Here is a 23814-nt window from a genome sequence, read left to right on the forward strand (position 1 = left end):
CATTACCTCAATACTATTTTTTTGTGGTGAGAACATTTAAACTTTACTCTCTTAATTACTTTTAAGTTTTAAAATAAGAGTTTTTTTTTTTTTTAAGAAAAGCAGACATTGACTGCTAGGAACACAGTGTTATTTCAATTACGTAAAATGTATGAGCTCAGGAAAAATACTCAAGGGAAACAACAAAATAATAACTGTGACTATCTTTAGATTCTGGTAATCTGAGTAATTTTGTATTTTTCTTTATACTTTTCTAATTTTTCTAAGTTTTCTATGAGAGTGTATGGCTTTGATAATCGGAAGAGAAGGATAAGAGTTGTTACAGTTAGCAGTTAGATATTTCGCTGTTTAGGAGTTGTTCCCTAGCCCTCCTGTAGAAGCAGAAGGCAGCTGCTGATCTATCTAAAGAACAGTTACAAACAATTACCATACCACATGTCCACCCTGGCATTTTTGAAGGCTGTCATTTGAGATGGTAGATTGATTTCAATAAATGTTTCAGTCAGCAAATGTGGAGACTGTTTTTGTTTGCCATGAGCTTTGCTAATAGAAACAAGTGAAGGTTCAAGCAGATGCAGGTGACAGAAATATGCCAAGTAGTTCTTTATTATTTCTGATATTTCATTATTCATTAGGCTGTTGTGACATGTCTATTTAAATTGACCTACACCCTATGTTATGTTGTTATTAAAAATATGATTTCAAACATGAAATAATCCCTGTTCTTATGCCCATGTTTCTTGGATTGTGTTTCTAAGTTCTAAAAGCATCTAAATTGGTTCTCTAATGACTCCCTTCAAGAAGTTACTCCTACATGTAAGATCAGACTGTCAGTGGTGATTTTTATGGACTTGGATATTTAGTTTACTGCACATATAAGTCCTTTGCATTTTGTTATTTCTCCAATCACAGGTCTATATCATAACTTTGAGACCCCCTCTTACCCTCTACACTTTATCAAAGATTACTTTTTTCAAGGGTCACCTAAGGTAAAACAATCAAATTAATTCATTTTAAATTGGTAATACATTTAAAACCCTTATGTAATAATGACAAGATTTGGCTGAAAGGTAAATTGCAGTGTGCACACAGAGATTTAAAATCAGGTGCCAGGGACATCAGCATGCAGAGAGAATCTCTGTGTTCTCATGCCTTAGGAGATTTAACCAATATAAGGAAAGTCTAAGAAAAGGTACCCCAGGACTGGTGTGTGAATATGTTGCAATATCTAAATTCATCTTCTCACCTCAATTTGTTCATGTGCCTCTCTTGGAAAAGGAAGTTCAAAAGGTATTGCTACATTATACAAGTAATATGGGCTGGTAATCAAAAGAACTGGGTTCTAATTCTGACTTTACGACTAACTGAGTGACTTTAGGTAAGTCACTTAACCTCTCTGGTTCTTATTTAAACCAAGCGTTTCATCAAGTCATGTCTAACATGAATGTTGGGTGATTTAATGAGATCTAAGTTTTGATAAATTGTGGTGAGTTGGGGCTGCCCTGCACAGCTCTTCCTCCTCTGGGGTTCAGGACTTTTGTTCCTTAACCCCAGTTGGAGCCACTTTGGCCCCATCAATGACCCACTCCAGGAGAACCTCACAGCAAGGACTCAACAGTGATGTGGGGCTATACTCGAATAACGTCTTCCAGATGGCCCAATGGGAGAGAGATCTGACGAGGTTAGTCAGAGCTCACAACTTGCATGAATTCTCTGGAAGAAACCCCCACACCTCCCCAGCTAAACTCATGGTCATATCCCTTTCCTAGGTCCTCTTCTGTGTCCATTTACTGCAACTTCTACGTCCAAGTCAGCTTTTCACCTCCAGATTGACATCCAAGCTGAAATCTGCTAACAGAGACAGAGAAGGAGTCATAAAGTAAAGTAAGCAAAAATATTGAGATCTGTTTCAACGTAAAAAAAAGCCTACAATAACAAAAACTAAAGTTCTGTATGCCTTTCTACCGATGTAAAACACAGCTTTCCTCTAGAAGCTCAACCATTTTTCATAATCATGATCTTCTATTAACAACTCATATCTTTCCCGGTAGGCACATTTCTTTTTCTGTTCTCTATGTCAAAAGTACATAATATACAGTGCAGCGATCCAACTATGGGCTGGCTTTTCTGGAAACTGTCGGCATTTCTCTCCCTGCCTTCCTTTTGTTTCTAAGAGCAGTTGTGGATTGGTGTAGACCCAAAATAGGAGTTGAAATATGTATTGCATCATTTGTCACATCAGCTACAAAGGAAGCAGCAGAGGTAACCAGAAATGAGGAACAGGAAATTTCTGATAAACAACTCTGATGGTTATCTGGAAGCTGAATTGAATCACAGACACCAGAGTTTGGAATTGCATTTTGAATTGCAGAATTAAAGGTAACTGCCTCCCACCTGTCAATTTAATTCAAAATTTGGGTGTGGTTTTGTAGGCTTAGCATTCCATTCTGTGGTAGTGCTGGGGAGCATTTATTTATTTATCAGGCTCATATGGAGCACATTTGAATTTGGAAATAGAAATGATAAAAAATAACATGCTGAGTGCCCCTGATAGGAATGCTATCATGGATGTTGATAGCATTTGGAGGTGAAATGAATGAGATTACCTTTTCACAGACTCAACATTCATCAATGAAAATTTGTGACTGAATGAATTTAGCCTTGTTATCAAGCAGTGCAAACCTATCGCAACATAAACATAGAATAGGAAGTTAGAATGAATGCCTGTCTCATTGGGTTTGCATTGAGTAAGCTAAATAAAGATTGTTTAACTCATGCACCTCTCACTGTTCCTCTCTGTCTTCAATTTAGGAATAGAAAAATCCACAATTTCAGATTCTGAGAGGAGAGACAAAGGAGGAACAGTGAGATTCTGAGAGTACCCGAAATCTTTGCTGTGCCCCTGACTAACCCTGGTTTGTGTCCCTTCATCATGGTGGTAACTCTTGTCATAATTTGAAAAACTTGAGCTGCTTTTTAAGAGACTTATTGGTCTTGCTGCTGTGGACTCATAATTCCTTTATCTGCTCTTAGGAAGAAAAAACATATAGAAGTTTAAAAACTGGATGTCCCTGCACTCCCACCTCCTGGCTCCTCATTCTTCTCCAGGCAGAAAGACGGTAGCACTCCTTTTCCTTAGCAAGGGGGTATTTTCAGACACCAAGGGGTTGTCTGTCAGAGACAGCTGGCCAGAGAGGTTAGGAGGGAGAGGGACAAGGAGGATCCAGATCCGTTCCCTGTCACCGGCTGCTGCTTTCCTGGCAGGACTGCACTGGTAGACCTCCCTGCCCTCCCACTTCCCTTCCTCCTCCCATCTGCTGTCTCTTTTCCAACCTCTATTTTGGCCTTTCATAGTAAGAGGTCAGTATGTTTTCACACTTGGGAAATTTCATTCAAGAATTTTTGTCAATGGACAAGTCATAAGAAGCCCTTCCATTTTAGGGCTCTTTGACGTCACCAAAAAGGCGATAAATATCTGTTGATATAATTGGATGTGAGATTCAGTGTTGAGATAGCAAAATTCTGCCCCTCGCTCCTTGGCAGGGCCCTATGATTTATGCAGGAGCAGAGGCAGCACGCAATCGAGCTGTCAAGAGAGCGTCAGCTTATTAGGCAGATGCTGCGTGCTTTCTGAAGAGGGTCGACGCTATAAAATCCCACTCCAGGCTCTGGTGTGGAAAAACTCGGAGCCCAAGTCTCTTGAGAGACCGGAGGGAAAGAGGAGACAGAAAGAAAAAGAGAGGGAGACAGAAAGGAGAAGGGAAGAAAACCTCCAGAAGAAGCCCCGGAGACGTCCCTCTGCAGAGAGGCGGCAGCGCCCGGCTCACCTGCGGAGCGCCTGGGAAGGTAGGGAGCGCCTGGACGGAACGCGCCGCCGCGCCGTGCCCCTGGGCGGCGTGTGTGTGCGTGGACGGTGCCTTAAGATTCCAATAGTAGCTGGATGTGGCAAAAGCAAACTTAGACGGCTGCTCGTAGTTACCCGAACAGCAAGTTGCTCCTCGCTGGCTGTATAAAGGACCCCCCCATGTCTATACTGGCCGCCCCCCACTCCCCGCCCAGAAGGAAGCAAGGGTAGGGATGGAGACAGAGGAGGAGGAGGAGGCAGGTCTCAGTTTGGGGGTGGTCAGCACGAGTGAGATCTTACATTTGTGGCTCTTCCCTAGGCTTGGGGTATTAGTTTTCGGGACCGTTCAGTAGAGGACTCAGGGACCGTCCTTTTGGGGTCTCCAAAGAAGGGTCACTCCTGCCGTGCGAGGGCATCAGCTTTGGTGCCGAGGGCGGCAGACGTCCCCTTTCCCGCTCCCCAGGCGCTTCAGCACCGCGGACAGCGCCCACCCGGACCCCCTAGGCCAGAGCCCGGCACGTCTGGGGGTGTCCCGTAGGAAGACCCCGAGGGCACCTCCCAGTTGAGCTAAACTCTGACCAACTCTTTCTTTCTCTCCTCCCTTCTCATTCCGCCCCGCGCCCACCTCTGTGCCGCAGCGAGCGCCCCTAACATGCGGCTTCCGCTGCTCGTGTCCGCGGGCGTCCTGCTGGTGGCTCTGCTGCCCTGCCCGCCATGCAGGGCCCTCCTCAGCAGGGCGCCAGCCCCGGGCGCCCGGCAGGCTCCGCAGTCGCCCCAGCGCCTGGATTTCTTGCAGCCGCCGCCGCAGCCCGAGCAGCCCCAGCAGCCGCAGCCTCGGCCCGTCCTGCTCCGCATGGGAGAGGAGTACTTCCTCCGCCTGGGGAACCTGCACAAGAGCCCCGCCGCGCCCGTCCCGCCCGCCTCCTCGCTCCTCGCCGGCGGCAGCGGCGGCCGCCCCTCGCCGGACCAGGCGGCCGCCAACTTTTTCCGCGTGTTGCTGCAGCAGCTGCTGCCGCCTCGGCGCTCGCCCGACAGCCCCGCGGCTCCCGCGGAGCGCGGCGCCGAGAACGCCCTCGGCCGCCACCAGGAGGCACCGGAGAGGGAGAGGCGGTCTGAGGAGCCGCCCATCTCCCTGGATCTCACCTTCCACCTCCTGCGGGAAGTCTTGGAAATGGCCAGGGCCGAGCAGTTAGCGCAGCAAGCTCACAGCAACAGGAAACTGATGGAGATCATTGGAAAGTGAATCGGTGCGTCTGGCCAAAAAGATTCTGCATTTAGCACAAAAAAATTAAAAAAAAATTACAGTATTCTGTACTATAGCGCTGCTCTGATACCATTTGTTTATTTTTATATAGCTTGAAACATAGAGGATGTACAGGGAGAGAGCCTATACCCCTTAATTAGCATGCACAAAGTGTATTCCCGTGCAGTAACAACACAATGTTATTCGTATCGTCTACTTCTAGTTTCCACTTCCAGGTGTCTTTTAGTGGTGTTTTAAAGAGAAGGCAGATCCGGGAGGACACGTTTTGAAGAAGCAGACAGAAGTCACCTAATTGTTTTTGTTGTTGTTTGAGCCAAAGAGAATGCCATTCTCTTGGGTGGGTAAGACAAAATCTGTAAGCTCTTTGAATCAACTTTTTCTTGTAAACGTTTCAGTAATAAAACATCATTCTAATCCTTGATCAGTTTGGTTGTGTAAGAGAATGTTGGATATTTATATTTTTAATAAAAGCTGCAAAGGTAATTGTGACTTTATTTTTCCTCTTCAATGTTCATACACTGGAAATACTGTCAGCTCTTAGCTTCTTCCAAATTGTCTTCAGCACAAGGAAAAAACGAAACAAAACTTCCCGCATTTTATTTTCTACTGAAAATACAAACACGTGTCAGTGGCTCACACAGACCGTGCAATCGCCTTAGGCTCATCTCCATACCTCAGATGACTACTCTGAGGTTCAGTTAAATAATTTGGGAAGTTGCTTCCAGGTCTAAAACTTGGTAATTCTATAAAGGAAGGATCAATTTATAATGGAAATAACATTCAACCGTGACTGATTATAAGATGTGAAATAATTGGGGAGAGTGGGGAAAGACGAAAGGAAAAGAGAAGTGTCAAAGCAGGCATTCCTCCAAACTGTATGGTCAAAATGCTGCATTTTTTTTCTATGAGAAAGATTTATTTATTTTTTTTATCAAACTACTACTTTGGTACCATGAGAAAAACTTTTTTTCTAAGCTATTTTCCAATGACTACTTCTAATAGGAGAGACTTGATAGCATCTCCACTTAAGACAACTAAATTTAGTTGTTATAAAATGGCACTTGGGAAAAATTTTCTTATAAAGAACATTTTGATTTTAATAACTACACAAATACCCTCCACATTTATGTCTATGCCAACCCTAATCACTTTGAGCAACACAAACAATCTTTACTCACTTCTAAAACTTGAACAGCATATCTAATTAGTTTTACAATGTATTTGCCTGCAGTTTATAGTTTTAAACTATAAATTCAACTGATTGTTGAATATAAACTATAATTCAACTGATTGTTTAATACTTCAAAATTAATTTTGCTTCTTCCCCTGGGACCCTTGAAATATAAATAACTAATAAATTAACAAGATAATAGGAAACACTGAATAAATCATAAGACTAAGTTTTTAAAAACAGCATTTATTTAAGAATTCACAAAGAGTAAAGTTACACTTATGTTCTGAAGGAGGCATTATGGTGAGACAAATTAAGCATGATTTAAATATATATATATTTTTTAATGTGTGATGTGTGGGTACATATATCTAAATACATGCAGTTTTTCTATAATTTACCAGATTGGTGCCACAGTGGATATATGAGAAAGTAGACAGTTCCTGTTGAAAGGCCTTTTGTGATTAAAGTGCCTAATAGTACCTAAAACTAAGACTAGAAAAGTGTTACAAGAGATGTCCCAGGCCTTCAGCCTCTGGACTATGTAAAGTGTCACCAAATTCAAAGAACATTTCTGAATATCCCATCCCATGAGATTTATTATGAAAAAGAAGAAAACTTCATGAAACATTTCATAGCTTTGGTCAATGATTTCCCTTTCGTCCATATATTGATAAATCAGTCACTTCTGAATCGACACTGAATTTCACTGACCACCTGCATTGTCAAAGAGGAAAGTAAATAAGAGCGACTATGATATAATAACAAAAAGCCAGTGCCTGTTAGGACGAAAGTGTAGTGCCCACTTTTTTCAACACTTGCCACTTTTGATGACACACACACGTACCACACCTACACATCCTTAATAATGTTTCCCACACAATAAAAGATTTGCATAAGCTCAAGTTTCTTTTTTCCAGTGTTTTCTGCAACTATTTTCCCAAAGTATTCTTCTTCCTCAGTGTGTTAGGGAAGTCATCTGGAATTAAAGTTGTGGGTTTTGTTTTGTTTCGTTTGGCAGAAATCCTGTTCAGCGGTCCCTTTCATTATCTGCATCGTATTAACTTCACTTAGGTTCCCTGCCGCCCGTGTGCATCTCAGCCAGGCAGACACAGGAGCAGCAGTTGGAATGAACATCATTCATTTAGGGAGTTCAACCAGGAAAAGGAAAAGACGTGGCGAGCTGGCTCAGAATCAGATCCGTTCCCACTCCCTGAAGCTGCAGCCTGTCCCTGGCGGAGAGGGGCTTCATAGCCAGTCTGCAACAGAAGAGAATGTGAATCAGAGAAAGAAGCAGCTAGTCCTTTTTAGATGGGCCCAATCGCATTTTTACTAAGAAGAAAAGATAATAATAATAATAGTTATTATTATTATATGGGACATAATTATTATTAGGGCTGGGAAGCAAGCTCAGGTTACCTCGGCTATGGCCAAGAGCCATGAAAGTAATTCACACCCATGATACACGAAGGGACAGCAGTAACGCATGCAGTGGAGGAACGTCCTTGGGAAAAAGAGTCCAGTCTACTTTTTCTTAAAGTCCACTTGTACGTGAAAGTCTCATTGAAACTGATGGGAATTTGGGCTTAGAAAAGCTTGCAGAATAAAAACAAATTCCTAATTTAACTGACACTTCTTTACCACACGATATTTCAGGGCCTATTAAAATAATCCCTCCACTGCTAAAGTAAGAAGTTTCTAACATATATATGCATTATACTAAGTACGTACATACATATATACATATATATATGTACTTAGTATAATTTTTGCAAAACTGCAGGCTTAGTTTTGGGCAAATCACAAAGGAATTTTTTTCTCTAGGTAATAAAATCTAATAACAACGTCTATATTAAGTCAAATCTAATATCAATTATTTCTAAAGAGATAACTATCTTTTATAAATACCTGACAGACACAGGTTGTGATTCTGAATTAATGATTAATCTAATCTGAATAATAAGTAATATTTATTCACGTTGTTTTGGGTTTTAAAACTAACAACTTCATGAAATGACGGACACTCATAAAAAGAAGTCTTGCTGAAAGACAGTTCAATTCTATAAACTCGAACTCTTCCCATTTAAAGGCACCATGACAAACACAGTTCTTCCCAGGAGAACGATGGATAAACGAGCAAACACATTCTGAGCACGTTACTGGTAAAACGATCCCACCAGATTAGAATGCCACTGATTTGAAAGCAATGAGGGAGCCACATGCATTCGGCTCAGCAGCCCCGGGCGATTTTATGAAGCCGCTATATGAATGGACAATATCTGGCACAGGAAAAGCAGAACTTTGCTAAGTATGTTGTTTTATTGCCACTCAAAATAGCTTTGAGAGAAAATGAATGCTTGGCTTGTACCTTATTGGACGTTACCCTAAACATATGTTTGGGGAGGATGGGTCAAGAGAAATGAAATGATCCCAAGTCCTTATGGCTTTGGGATCATACCTCACACTGCCACATTGCTCTCTGCCAGAAAGTTAAGAAGGGCCAGGAAACACACCAGCCACAGTGGAATAAACTGAAGTATGCAGTACTCTGTAAAGGAACAGTTGAGGCATCAAGTGAAATTGGGCTTTTTGAAAAAGGATGTTACTAGATTCTGTTGGTGATGGGTTAGACACTTTGATGTCCTTGAAACTGAAGTGAAATTAAACATCATCCTGACAGAATCCTGTGCCTATTTGTCCAGGTCAAACTCTTCTTTTCCCCACAATACCCACCTTATCCTCAATAATCCTAAAAAAACCCCACAAACACACACAAAAAGTGACGTGGGCATATCACGGATATTTTTCTAACCATTCCGTATGAGTGAAGACTGAATTCTGCCTGCAGGAACAGACAGTCAGGGTCCATTTTATACTTTTTTTTTTTTTAAGGCAATTCTTAATCTAGAGGAAAATTCCACGACAGCTGTCTCAAATATCTAAAGGGTGAAACAAGTGGGGTAAGATATTTTCTGCAGAAGGATATCATCTTTGGGAAACTGCTGGTGGCTAGCAAGGTATTGGGACTGCTTTTGGAATATGTATAAATGTTTATGCTTTTCTGTAGTAGAGATTAAAATCTTCCATTTAAAATGTTTTAGTGTGAATATCCTATAGCCTTCAAAATTTGACATTAAGTATCTTGGGTTTGCTTCTCTTACACCCCGTGCTTCCAGGCAATTATTAGGTTTTCCTCCAAATGATATGGACTGATGCTATCTTCCAGAGAAGAAAAGCCAGTACCAGTGTAGGGGCAAGAGTAGAGATTATCTTAAATATCTTTAGATGGCATCACCTCCTTCGTCTTGTTTATATAAACTAAGGACCCGCCAACCACCATCTCAGCAGGGAAGTTCTGTGCAAAAAGGCATAGCCTAGTTTCGAATCCCAGACCAACAACTTACTAGCTGTACGACTTGGACAAGTTACTTAACCTCTCTGAGCCTTAGTTTTCTCTTTTGTAAAATAGAGATGAAAGCCTACTTCACAAGGTTGTTATAAGGACTGAATAAATAAAGTACTACACATAAAGCACTTTACACATTCCTCACTTAATTAGGTCCTTTCTTCCTTCCTTCTTTCCTTCCTTCCCTCCTTTCCCCCCTCTCCCTCCCTCCCTCCTTCTCCCCATTCTCCCTTACAGCAGTGAAGAGGCTCCTCTGCCATGTGGAATCACCTGGGGACTGTTTATGGTGACCTATATACCACAGCACTGATCCCCAGTAAGGCAACATAATCGCATTTGCAATCTCATCTTTACAGAATTGGACATCATTTAAATGATTTAAGCCCTTGAGTGTGTTGCGATCATGGCCAGCCATGATACTGCTCAGTGGATCTCCGAGAGGCCCAACTTCATATATGGCTACCTCATAAAGGAAGGAGTTAAAGATCTAGAAACCTCTTTTCTGTTAGCACAGCCCATCACATCAAAAGCAGACATTTTTTCCTATAGCATTCCCCAAATGAAACTGTATATATGTGTCCCTTCGAATATTAATAGTTTTCTAAATGCTGGCTCTCCTTCATCACGGGAAGTGCTATTTCTTGGGAATACTCATGTCCCATGAAGCAGAACAAAGGACAGAGAGTTACAAGCACTGATCTCTTCTACCTGCCTTTGAGCTTGTCCTGCATTCCGGTTTAGTCTGATAATGTATAAAAAGGATTGCTAGCGCCATGTTATAGTCATGTGTTAACAATGGATATACATTCTAAGAAATGCATCATTATGTGACTTCATCATTGTGCGGCGCACTTACACAGACCTAGATGGTACAGGCTACTGCACACCTAGGCTATATGGCACAGCCTATTGCTCCCAGGCTACAAACCGGTGCGGGTGTCACTGTACCCAAAAGTGGAGGCAACTGTAACACAATAGTAAGTATTTCTGTATCTAAACATAGAAAAGGTACTGTAAAAATATATTATAAAAGATACAAAATAGTACACCTGTATTGGGCAGCTCCATGATAATCTTATGGGACCATCGTTGTACTTGCAGTTCATCATTGACCAGAATGTGGTTATGCAGCACATGACTGTATTTCTAAATTTTACACATTTTCCTCAGGTGATAAAACAAACAAACAAACATACCATCATTCAACACTGTGCTCTATCACTATGAGGCTACAGATGATAGGACAAATACGACTTCTAGTCGTAAAAGGAAACCAGGAAATTGAATAGAGAGGTGGCATTTTCCCGCCATCTCAATTGTCGGATACAATTCGGTTGAGAGCCGCAGAAGACCAGCAGAAGGGAGTGATGTGTTTTTGCTCAGAGGAAAAACTATTTTTCTTACATGAGCCTGACCAGGAGTTCTGGGTATTCATGAACCAGACTCGCTCAAGAACACAAAATCTTTTACTTTCCTTTGATTTTTTTTCTGTTACTATCAAATGTCCTTCAAGAGGAAAAAGTTAATGTCAGATTACAGTGCTAGGGTATTGCTCCACTACACAGAAGACAGGTGAGGTGAGGCACTTCCACCCCGAGCTGCATGATGTGCAGACATCATCCTTGACAAGTTATGTCATCGAGAACCATTTCTTGTTGGTGGGGATTAAGGAGCATGCATTCTGCCAGAGGCTTGTGGCCACCTGTCACTGTGCACAGGACAGTTCCAGGTTACAGACAGTGTTTGCTAGACCTGAATTGTGCATCTGCATGGTATTTTGAAAAAACATGAAAACATTAAAAATCTAGGAGCGAGGATGTGATAAAATTGGAACCCTTGTACACTGTTGGTGGGAATGTAAAATGGCAGATGCTATAGAAAATAGTATAGAGGTTTCTCAAAAAATTAAACAAAGTTACCATCCGATCCTTCAATTCCAGTTCTAAGTATATACTCAAAAGAATTAAAAGCAGGAACTCGGGCAGGTATTTGCACATCTGTGTTCACAGCAACAGTATTCACAGTAGCCAAGAGGGAGCAGCAACCCAAGTGCCCATCCATGGAAAAATAGATAAACAAAATATGGTATGTGCACACAATGGAATACTTTTCAGCCTTAGAAAGGGAGGAAATTCTGACATGTGCTACACAACATGAATGAAACTTGACAGCCTTATGCTAAGTGAAATAAGCCAGACACAAAAGGGCAAATACTGTATGATTCCACATATATGAGGTACCCAGAGTAGTCAAATGCATAGAAACAGAAAGTAGGATGATGGTTACCAGGGCCTGGAGGGAGAGGCAAATAGGGAATTTTTGTTTAACGGGTATAGAGTTCCAGTTTCGCAAGATGAAAAAGCTCTGTAGATTGGTTGCACAACTACGTGAATAGACTTAAGGCTACTGAACTGTACACTTAGAAATGATTAAGATAGTAAATTTTATGCTCTGTGTTTTTTACAATTAATTTTTTTGAAAAACTCAGGGGATATCACATTAAAATCTAGATTTGCAGGTTCTCTGGACAAAGCATTTAGCAACCCAGAACTTGCACAGAGAGCTGAGCAGCGCTGTGAGGTGGCCGGGGATGCTCCCTGCCGCTCCTGCGCCGCAAGGCTGGTTTCAGCTGCGCTGGTACAGCTGCTATGCTCAGAGCAGAGTTCAGAGAAAAGCAAACCGTGTCTTGTATTTATGCTTCTGTCAACATCTTTCTGCTCCCCGGCCTGGCCTGCTTTTTCATTCATGTTACCTCCTTGTCCTCTAAAGGCACACAAGTTTGTTGCTCTTAACAGCAGGTTATTTTTTAATATGAAAGTGTCAAAAGAAAGTAAAATGCACAATGGAGGCTTGATTTTTATGCTAAAGGTGATGAATAATAATAATAATAAAAACAGCCAAAGTGTGTCTCATGGCAAGATTCTTGACAACACAAGCATGAAGCTGCCTTCAAAAATCATTTGAGGGCAGATGAGTCCTGGGCACTTCACACAGGGGGTATAACCGGGGACAGACTGGCATGGGGTTAATACCAGTAGCGCCCTTTACCTAAATCTGTCTTGCCCCACATGAGGCAACGAAATGACTGAATGAAATGACATTCCTCTGACACAAGTCTGGGTGGCCGCAGTTAGGACGGGCACTATATTTTAGCTGGCCCAAAGTAGAAGAATGAGCTTATTCTCAGGCTGCCCCCAAGCTGCCCCGAGCCTCTGTGGCGTGCCAGTGTCAGCCCTTCCCCGGATGACTACTCTCTCCACCACCCATGACTCAGCCCCCTTTAAATTTACCTGCCTTGTGTTCCATTCTCTCAGGCTCAGCCAAGTGACAGTTATCAATCTGATAAACTGCACTGCAACTAAGACATTGATGGATGACGATGGCTTAGTGTATACCCCTGCCAGATAACATTTCACCTAGGAATGCCCAGGTCTTCTTTGGAGGGTGACTGATACCAGGCCGTTGGGGACATATTGGGAGCAGTGAGGAACTTTGTGTCCAGGCCCCCACATTTGGGCTGCCACCTCCTCAATCTCTGAGTGCTGCAGTGGATGCCAATCAGAAATTCAACCTGACAGAGGTTTTAGTCTGGTTACCACTGCAGACTAAATGCCAATCTTTCTAGGTCAATTCAAAGGAACCCTTGCCCACCTGTGCTGAAATCCGTTTGCCTTAAAGGAATGCGGATAGGAAGGGTAAGGCCAGACTTGAGGCTGATGAATTGGCAACGACCCAGGATTCCACCCTGCACCTGCTGGGCTGGATCAGAGACTCAGAGGCAGGCTCCGGGAACAGGTGTGAGTAGGAATGCTGAGATCATGTTTGGAATGCTTACTCGGAAAGACCAAACCGGAGTGCTGGCCTGCTCCCCCGCCTAGCATTCCTGGAGCTCAGGCTCTTGGATGCTTCAGCGTTACAGATTCCTAACCGGAAAAGCAAGTACAGCCAAGAACCTGGGCCAGTCGCTCACCAGGAAGAAACTGAGGCATCGTCTGTGGCTCACAGCCAAGGATCTGAGCCCTGGAAACCCTGCAGGAAGCTCTGCCTTCATGGCATTTCTTTCATAGGAATGCAGACATTCCGCTTGGGACAGAGCAATCAGGATATGTTAGGAGTGAAGCCAGAGCTGTGAAAATGGAGCACACACTCTGTGAATGCTACAGGAAGCAGAAAATAGGAACCCTCATAAAGAGCTCTGGAAGGAAAACACTCACTACGAAGCACTTTTCCTTGGGAGGATTCACAGCGTTAGACACCACGTGAATGACGGGGTGGGTGAAGGGAACTGATTTGGGGGCTCTGCTGCTATCAGCTGCCTCCTTTTTGCTGAGGGAAGATCAGAAACCAGAGTAATTTCCAGAGGCCCATCAAATAAAAACAAACTAAACTCACTCACTTTTTCTTAACCTGGAGGAGGACAGAGTGGTGTGTTCTGTTTGGTGTGTTTCAAACACGGAGTCTAGGAATCAAGGAAGCCAGAGAGGCGGGGAGCAGGTGATGCATGTTGACAGCACGGACTGGCAAAACCTTAAAGCCAGTCTTCACAGCTGTGGCTCCGACAATTGTGTGACCTGTCGTGTGTGTGTGTGTGTGTGTGTGTGTGTGTGTGTGTGTGTCTGTGTGTCCTCACTCTTTCTGAAAAGAGAACTGAATTACAAAGAATCAGATCATTAATTCTTCACAGACGGGGGTTTCTTTGCCCTGTGTTAGCCAAAGAGGCCAAACAGGTTGTCCTCAAGTCCCATGGGAACGGGACAGTATTATTACGCCCAATTGACAGATGAGAAAACTCAGACTCAGAAACTTTGAGGATCTTGCTCATGGTAAGGATCAAGTGCTGGCTGAGGGTTAACAGCGACCACAGATCCAAAGGGAAAAGGGGGCAGCTGGCGCTGCTGAGCACGTGAGACTCGGGGGACAGGGCCGACCCCCCACTGGGAGGCAGAGGGAGAGCGGGTTGCTCTGCCACATGGGATACAGCTAACCGATGGGGTGGCTCTCGCTCGCCATGGACGGCCACTTCCCTGCCAGAGGTGGAGGCCTGGAAATGACCTCCCCGTGCTGTGCGGGGCTGTGCGAACTGTCACGAGTGGTCAGTCAAAGGAGAGGACACCCTGGCCACACTGATTTTTGCTTCAGTTCCAACGACCCAGGTGAAGTAGGGCCTCACTCACTTTTCTTAGATGCTGGTGTGGATTCTATTCTACCGCACACGACGCTCCGTGGAGAAGGACAAGAGATGGGAAAGCAACAAGCTCCCAGCCACTCATGATCCCGAGCCCATCACGCATCCTCTAGGACTCTCATTTTCCTCCACTGTACCATGGGGAAATTTGACAGTTCTCACGGGAGAGGGCTGTTGTGAGGTTTACACGAGAAAATTTCTCTGAAAGACTCTGTAGACGAGAAAGCCAGGCACACAAAGTGGTGCTACCAGCTTTTTGGATGCATTCACACAATGGTGCCTCAACTCTTCACTTCGTGGGCTGCAGCGGGGAGAAGGTGTGTCATGGAAGTCACTGAGATAGACAAATAAAGACAGAAAAAACCCACAGGATGTACAACACTAACAGGGGGCTTAGGTTAAATCAGAATAATAAACAATTTAAAAACACAGGAAGCAAAGCTCAACTAGCTGTGCCATAACAACTCCTCCAGAGAGCTCTCCCCACGCCCGTGGTCCTGGAACGGTAGAGCTACAGGCACAGGTTGCCAGGGGAAATGAATTCATTATACTGCTCACACACAATTTACATCATCTTTCCCTCTTTCGGATGGATACATCCATTTTAGCTTCCTATTAAAGTGACATTTACTCAGGATGCTATTTGAACCTGAGAAATATAGTCTACAGTTTTGGTATTGATTTCTTTTTTTTCTTTTCTTTTCTTTTTTCTTTCCTTTTCTTTTCTTTCTTTTCTTTTCTTTGTGTCCTTCTAGTAAAACCTCCAAATTGATAGTTACTAGGATGTCGCTTTTCCAGAAAGGGAAAAAAAAGCCTAGAAAATTAAAATTGCAGTTGTAGGCTACAAAGGAAAAGGCATTAATAGTGTTAACATAATGGTCTCCTTAAAACTTAATTGTTAAGAAAAACCTTACTCCCTTTTACAACTTTTTTTCCTGGGTCAAAATGTCTGCATTTCACTATTATAACTTATTATTTCCAGGACAATGTTTTGCAGTAAATGTAGGCCAGTCCTGAGCACTGATCAGTTTTCTCTCTATTTTTATCAAGTGGAAATTCCAGCACAGTCAGGGCAGGCCTGGCACATCTGCAATCGGTGAGCTTGAATCTCCTAATTTGTAAAACACGGAGCAATCACGCTCAGGAGGGATTTCTGTTTGAAAATAATTTGACACCCTCAAACCCTTGATTAAATTTAGACAACGAAGTTAAATTTTCATTCATTTCAGTTTGCTTTGGAAAATTAAATGGATCATTTCAAAGAACACGGGGCCTATAGTCACACTCATGGGAAATCATGTTCTTGGTCTCCTGTTTTATGTTTTCTTAAATGCTCTGTAATACCTTGAGAAACTAATCTTGTTCAGAAAAGCAGCTTCCGGGCCCTCTAGCCTCCCGTGCCTCTCACCTCTCGGTCTCTTGGAGCAGCTGGAGCGGATGTTTGTGCTTGAAATCAGAATATATGGTTTGGTCTCCAAGGTCATTTGCATAAAAATGATTTTACCTTTTTGTCTGTTACACCTGGTGGAGATGCAGGGCTCCACACTGGCTGCTTCTCCTTAGAACTTTGGCCCATTGTTCATCCGGGCTTAGGAAAATAAGAATATTTTTAAGAGGACTGAATCTTGGGTGAGGAGAAACTTGAAAGCTCAGGTCTAGGGACACAAGTGTGGGTTTCTGAGAGCCTAGGAAATGAACCCTAGGCTTCAAGAGGGAACAGACTCTTTGCTAGCCCCCCTCCCTTGCTCCCCATCTGTCTTTTTAAACCATTTAAACCACAGGTCTCTCTGTCCCTCCTTCTCTTTCCTCCTCCCTCCCTGCTTTCATTTTTCCTTTCCACTCTCCGACCACCGCCACTTTTTTTTTTTTAAATGAAATGTGTTTTATTTTCCTCTGGGGGCACCTTTATAATCTCACAGGACAACACTCTGTAGAGCCTGGGCTGGGACTAAGATGGCCATGGGCTGGTTTTCCTTGGTGACACTTGCCCCACTGCATCTGTCTATGATCAGCCACTGGCCTGGATCTCCGCACATCCCCTCTGCTGTTTTAGAGTGGAGAGCCTTAAGGTGTGAGTGACCCACATCGTTCCTGAGGCTCTGTCTCTGAGCTAATGGTGTGTCAGAAAGAAAGAAACTGGGGACACTTGAGACAGGGAAGGGACCCTCTGCACATTCTTGTTGACACTTGGGCTGGGAACCATTGGACCTTCTTGGCCAAGAAGACAAGCCTGGTGCTGGAAGCCACTGGCCTGTGACAGGAAGCCTCTGCAGTTCCGTGAAAACTGGTTGAGCTAGGACAACGGATGAGCTAGGGCACAGGTATGTCATGAAATGTCGGAGGTCTTAGCTCATAAAGCAATAGATATCAAAACTAAAAACAGGGCCCCGCAGAACAGTGACAACTAATTGCCAGATTGTGAAGTTCAGCTTAGCCACTTAAAAGTATGAGGCACCTCAGCTGTCCTGGCCCTTGTGTTTGGTGGTGTGTGGCTGAGGGAAGAAGGGAGACAGGCTTCTTGGGTTCAAGCTGTGAAATCTTTCTCATGGCTTGCCATTTGGAATGACATCCTAAGGACTGTCAGCACAGCTCTCCTCCAGGCACCCCCTTCCTCCTGTCTTTTTAAAAGTACCTTCAAAGATAGCATAGGCGAATGAGGGCCCTCTCTGCACCCATTCAGCATGCAGACACACAAAGGGAGAGGTAGGTAAGAATTTTGGTTTCTAAAAAACATCTATCTTGGGGTCAGTTCTTCAAGAAAATAAACAATGCTAAATGCGAATGCACCTAAACAGAGTTTCAAAATACATAGGCAAAAACTGATAGAACTGCAAGGAGAAATAGAAAAATCCACAACTATAGTCAAAGATCTCAAAACTCCTTTTTCAACAATTGATAAAACAGGTAAACAGAAAATCAGTACAGATATAGAATACATGAACAACACTATCAATCAACTGACTTAATTGATATTTATAGAATATTCCACTCAACAATAGAAATACTAGTGTTTTCAAGTACACATGGGATAGTCACCAAAGTAGATCATATTAGGGACCATAAAACAATCTTAATAAACTTAGAAGGACTGGAAACATACAAAGTATATTCTCTCTCCACAACAGAATTAAACTGGAAGTCAAACAGAAAGATATCTGGAAAATCTCCAAATATCTGGAAATTAAATGCCACTCATCTAAATAACTCATGGATCAAAGAAGAAACCACAAGATAAATTAGAAAATATTTTGAATTAAATAAGAATATCAAACATATCAAAACTTGTGGGATGCAGCTATAGCAGTGATTATAAGAAAATTTATAGCATTAAATCTATATATTAGAAAGCAAGAAAGATCTCAAATCAATGTTCTAAGCTTTCTCCCCCAGACATCAGAAAGAGAAGAGAAAGTTAAGCCCCAAGTAAGCATAAGGAAGAAAATAATAAAGAGAAGAAATGAATGAAATAGAAAAATTGACAAAAAAATTGAGAAAACAAATACAGTCAAAATCTGGTTCTTTGAAAAGATCTGTAAAACTAATAAATAGTCAAAATAATCTGGAAACCAGATCAAAGTTGGAGATTTATATTACCTTATTTGGAGACTTCTCTAAAGCTACAATAATCAAAACAGTGTGGTATTGGCAGAGGGACAAACACACAAATCAATGCTATAAAATACAGAGTCCAGAAATAGACCCACACATATATGGTCAATTGAATTTCTACAAAGTTATCAAGGTAATTCACTGAGGAAAAGGATAATCTTTTTAACAAATAGTGCTGGAACAAATGGTTATCTTGTAAAAAACCAACAAAAAAACCCCAAATTTTGATTCTTACCTCACATATACAAAAATTAACAAAATGATCTTAGATCTAACTTAAAAGCTAATGCTATACAAATTCTAGAAAAAACATGAGAGAAAAATCTTTGTTATTTTGAGTCAAGCAGGGATTTCTTAAATAGGACACCAAAGCAAAAACCATAAAGGAAAAAATGATCAACTGGACTTCATCAAAACTAAAAATGTTTGCTCTTCGAAATACACTAAGAAAATGTAAAGGAAAGCCACAGATTGGGAGAAAATATTGGCAAAAAGAATCCATCTGATAAGGAAGTTTTATTTAGAATGCATAACTTTTCTCTAAGAAGACAGACAACCCAATAAGAAGTGGGCAAAAGATGTGAACAGGTACTTACTTCACCAAAGAAAATATAAAAATGGCCAATAAGCACAACAAAAAGTGCTAAATTTTAGTCTCCAGAAAAATGCAAATTAAAACCATAAGGAAATATCATAAATAACCATCCATCCAGAATGGGTTAAATATAAAAGACTGACACAATACCACGAACTGGCTAGGATGCTAAGTAGCTAGAACTCTCTTACATTGCTGGTGGAAACACAAAATTGAATAGCCATCATGGAAAACAATTTGATGGTTTCTTACAAATTTACAGTAAACTTACCACACGATGCAGCATTTCCATGCCTACATATTTACTCAAGAGAAATGAAAACATATATTCACACAAAGACTTATATGTGAATGTTTGTAGCAGCTCTATTTATAACAGCCAAAGCTGCTAACACCACAAACATCCATCAAGTGGTGAATAGATAAATAAACTGTGATGTAACCACACAATAAGAATGGAGATGCTGATAAATGCAACAAAATGAATGAATCTCAAAACACTATGTTAAGTGAAAAAAGCCAGTTGCAAAAGTCTACATATTGTATGTTTTTATTTCTATGACGTTTGAGACTACCAGACAAGCAAATACATCAGTGGTTGCCAGAGGCTGGGATGCAGGGAAGGGATTAGCTGTAAAGGCATGCGAGGGAACATTTTGGGATGATGGAAATATTCTAGATCTTCATTGTGGTGGTAGTTGTGCAATGCTACGCATTTTTCAAAACTCACCGAACTACACACTTAAAATGGGTAAATTCTAGTGTTATACCTCAATTTTAAAAAATCACATATCTATCGTTTCTTCACCCATCTACTATTCGGTGACTGTCTCCAATGTCTATACTCTATTTTAGCTCTACTGGGCGATGAGGTCTATAAGTACGTTTATGTGCAATTTTCATGGATTTTACAGACCATCATGGACTTTATGGAGTTCATGCAAGCTAAAGGAGGTAAGAGCAGCTGTGTAAACATTCAGCTAAATGAGCGCCGAGGGAGAGATTTGGAAAACAGTTCAGGAGATTTAAGTAAAAGCTTCAAGACAAGAAATATATTTTGAGAAATGCAATGAACTATTTCACAGAGAATCTATGTAATTATTGTCACTTATCACGACTTATGTCAGGCCTAAGTCCATAACCCTTCCAATGAAAACATCCTGAAACAAATTATCAAATTCTTAGTACTTGGTTCTTCACTGCCAGATGTTGTGTAAATCCTTGAATCTGTTCATTGAGTAGTCTCTTTATTTTCCCAGTGAGAAAGCTGAGGCTCAAAGAAATTAAATGTCCTGAGTCAGACGCAGAAGCAGCTTCAGGACTAGGACCAAAGTCCTTTGTCCTAATTTCACTGATCTCTCCACTGCCTTGAGCCTTGGCAGAATTTCTACCCAATTTATTTGTCTATTTTCAGGCTTGAAGAATGGGATTCGAAAAGTGGGTATTCTATTCTTGAAACAACAAATAACTATGATATAGTAAAGCTTTTTGGGTCTCTTACCATTACAGCTTCATGCCCTGGTGAAATACAATGAGCTGTGGTTCTTTGTGGAGGCAGAAATTGCAGAGATTTCAATGCCAAAGTCCCCATCTCCAAGGCAATTAGCTCTTGCTGGTGTGTGTTGTGTGTGTGCGTGTGTGTTTGTGTGTGCACATGATGCGGTGGGGGGATCCCCTGACCTTGAGGCAGCTGGAGTGTCCAGTTCAAGTATCATCCAGAGCAGCTGCTGAGTTAATCCACCAAACAGGGAGACATTTCTCTGGAAACCCCTGTTCCTCGCACAGCTCCCATGAAATGGTTTGGGCAAGTTCATCCACATGAGGCCACTAAGCTGCATTGGGAAGGGAGGAGGGAACCAGGAGGGGATTTTCATTGCTGCTGCTCTCACCTCTGTAAAAATTTCATTGCCACACATGCTCCCAATAAAATGCCCAACTGTCCACGGGAAGTGGGTGAGGGCGGGAGTGGTCTCTGTTAACACTCAGGTGTCATTGGCATGGAAGTGCCGTGGGAAGGGGAGGGGCAGTGGATGGAGGCACATGGGACCAGGAAGGGCCACACAAGGCGTGCCCAAGAGACAAGGCCTCCAGAGACTGCTTTCCAAGGGCAGCCAACCTGTCTCACAGTGTCCTTCTCCTCCCTCTACTATTGCCTTGTTTTCTGAGGTTGACTAGGGCATGGTGGAAGTTTTTCAAAATAAATTTTTGAACTAACTCATCAAGTAGATCAAACATTATTTCTGCCAAACATTCTTTGCATTGACTGAGCACACAGCAGGCACAGCCCAGATGGGTAGAAACTTAGAGGGTAATTCTACAACTAAAGACCATGCAGATATGGAGGCTCTGCACAGTTTCCTGGGGGAACAGAATGTGGCAGGGCTCCAAGTGCATCCCGCAGAAGGGTGGATGGGAATCAGGGCCTTTTATGAGATTCAAATTCCCCATAGGACTGAACCCAAACCTTGTTGAAAAATGATGTTTTCTTAGAGGATGCAAGTGGGGAAGGCAATGATGCTCCTCTGATCTAACAAGAAGTAGAAGTCCCACCATCACCAGTGGAGGCAGCTGACATCTGGTTTTTGCCATGACCAGTATTTTTTTTTTTCTTTTTGCCTATGTGCTTGTGTGAGAAGAAAAGGCACATGATAAAAGTAGAGATTGTCTGGCATCGGAAATCACAGGCAGCAAAACCAAGGGCAGGTTTCACTTTGTAAATGGATATGAGGAAAGCACCTGGAAATAGAGCGTTTGCCTTTTTAAAAGGTTTGCAGTTCAGTTGATGGGGACTGAAGTGAGTTTACAGATCAAATAAGCCTGAGATGCTGCCGAATTTCTAAGGCAACCTCGCTCCCTGACATGGGACCATCTAGCTAAAAGAGGTTAAGACCAGTCAATCAAGGTCTCTTCCCAACATGAAGAAATAATAAATGTTTGAGATAATGGATACGCTAACTACTCAGCTTTGATCACTATACATTATAGGTATTGAAACGTCACTATGTACCCCATGAATGTGTACAATTATTTTGTGTCAATATAAAAAATAAAATTTGAAAAAAAGAACTCTTGTAACACATCATAAATGTTCAAGGTGAGACTAATGATGAAATGTGAAATTCCAACGAGCTAACCTTGCACTGGACAAATATTAATCTGACAAATTGGGTTCTGGGGTGGTGAAGGTGAATTGGGCCTGCAAAAAGTTCACAGAGGCCAGGAATTTGCTACGTGTGAGGCTGCTATCCACCTGTGCATATCCCATCTCAGGGATCAAGGAGTGATACTCCATCACGAACAGGCTTCTTCTCTATGTGAAAGGCCCTTTCTCAAACACTGAGAACTATGCAAGCAAGGTTCTTTGCAGTCCTAACGTCAAGCCCCACCCCACACACACACACCGCCCCACCTTCCTCACCCTCATCTCACCAGACAGGCGTGTGAATGTCAACATACATGACATGGGCTCGTGGATGGCAGCCATGAAGCATGGCACTCCCCCTGCAGCCTCAGAGAAGCATTACGAGGATATATACAGATGGTGACAAAGCCCCAAGCCCGAATTCTCAGAATGTAAATGGAACCCTTCAGACAATTATTCAGATCCACAATTAGGTCCTGGTTCCAATAAAGCATGGAGTTCCTTCTCTCCCCACCTGCCCCACCTAATGCACGGCTGGTACTTCCTGCCACTGCTCTTCACCACAAATAATGCTGGGAAGAGGAGTTGGGCAGATGAGCAGGCTGTAAGGATGCTCAGGACAGTCTAGGGTGCACAGGTTTCCAGCTGATAATTAGACATTGGGGGCAGGTCCTGCTCACAAACAGTTACAGACACAGCAGGGACCCATGACCCCACCGCCATTGCCAAGCTGACGGCTAATGAGGCAGAAGGGAAGTCTATGATGGGAGCTTCCAGAAGAGTCAGCATTAACCCAGGGAAAAGCCAGTGAGCCACAAATAGCTAAGGCCTTTTAGCATCATTGACCCTGAACTGCTTCTGGGCTACAGGTGCAAGGAGCTTGCTCTCGGGCCCAGCAGGGTCATTTACTCAAAAGTACATGGGGTTTGGATCTTTGAATATTAATTAAACTGATAACCTTCACAAGGCTATTGAAAGAGTAAGAGGTCAGTCCCAAACCTCGTAACAGTAACCAAGCAAAGACTTGACGATGAGAAAGGTAACTCAAAAATATTAATAATATGCATGGACTGTTTGATGACATTATGGCTCTTCTTTGGTTCTAATTCATTATGGCGGGTAAATGCACTCTGAGCTGCTGGCTCTGTCCATTCAGGGCTCCCCCGGCTGCAATCCGCCAGATGTTGCTGCACCCAGGGCATCTTTCTCTCGGGGGCCTCCTCTCCCAGGAGAAACACTGTAGAGCCTGAGGGTTCAAAGAGAAGCCACCTGCTCACCCAGGTAGGAACTGCCTGGGGCAGCATTCCCTACAGGAGTCATCAGGCCACCTCCCGGGCATCTCGTGTAAGCAGATGAAACGCTGCCATGTCATCTACGGAAACTTGCACTTTCCTGAACGAGTCCTTTGCTGCTACTCCCTCTGCTTGAAGAGCAGTGAGTCCTCACAGCACTGTGGACACTTTTTGAAACTGGCCTTCCCTAGTCACCATTCAGGAAGGTTCATTCCTACTGGATTACTGAATAATTGCCCACGGAGTCACTGTTCTGAGTCAGGGTTCCCTCCATGCAGGAATAGATAATGGAGCAATTCTCCTCAG

The 23814-nt window shown here is 42.7% G+C and overlaps 2 protein-coding genes across 5 annotated transcripts in view; one reads left to right on the top strand and one right to left on the bottom strand.

Moving 5' to 3' along the window:
* Nucleotides 1-3414: 3414 nt before the first annotated feature.
* Nucleotides 3415-5591, top strand: CRH (corticotropin releasing hormone). Its single transcript, XM_012663131.1, has 2 exons — nucleotides 3415-3846; nucleotides 4483-5591. The coding sequence occupies exon 2, from the start codon at nucleotides 4497-4499 to the stop codon at nucleotides 5085-5087; it is 591 nt and encodes a 196-aa protein (XP_012518585.1). The 5' UTR covers nucleotides 3415-3846; nucleotides 4483-4496; the 3' UTR covers nucleotides 5088-5591.
* A 918-nt stretch (nucleotides 5592-6509) lies between these two features.
* The window catches only part of TRIM55 (tripartite motif containing 55), a 43867-nt gene continuing 26562 nt past the window's right edge, over nucleotides 6510-23814 (bottom strand). For 3 of the 4 annotated variants that reach the window (XM_012663136.1, XM_012663133.1, XM_012663134.1), the window contains one exon: nucleotides 6510-7538. In XM_012663136.1, the coding sequence (XP_012518590.1) occupies nucleotides 7416-7538 (123 nt within the window). In that variant the 3' untranslated portion in view covers nucleotides 6510-7415. The remainder of the gene's footprint in view (nucleotides 7539-23814) is intronic. The other variant, XM_012663135.1, reaches the window with a different exon arrangement.

This window comes from Propithecus coquereli, unplaced genomic scaffold, assembly GCF_000956105.1.
Source record: "Propithecus coquereli isolate 6110/MARCELLA unplaced genomic scaffold, Pcoq_1.0 Scaffold8, whole genome shotgun sequence".
Taxonomy (NCBI): Eukaryota; Metazoa; Chordata; class Mammalia; order Primates; family Indriidae; genus Propithecus; species Propithecus coquereli.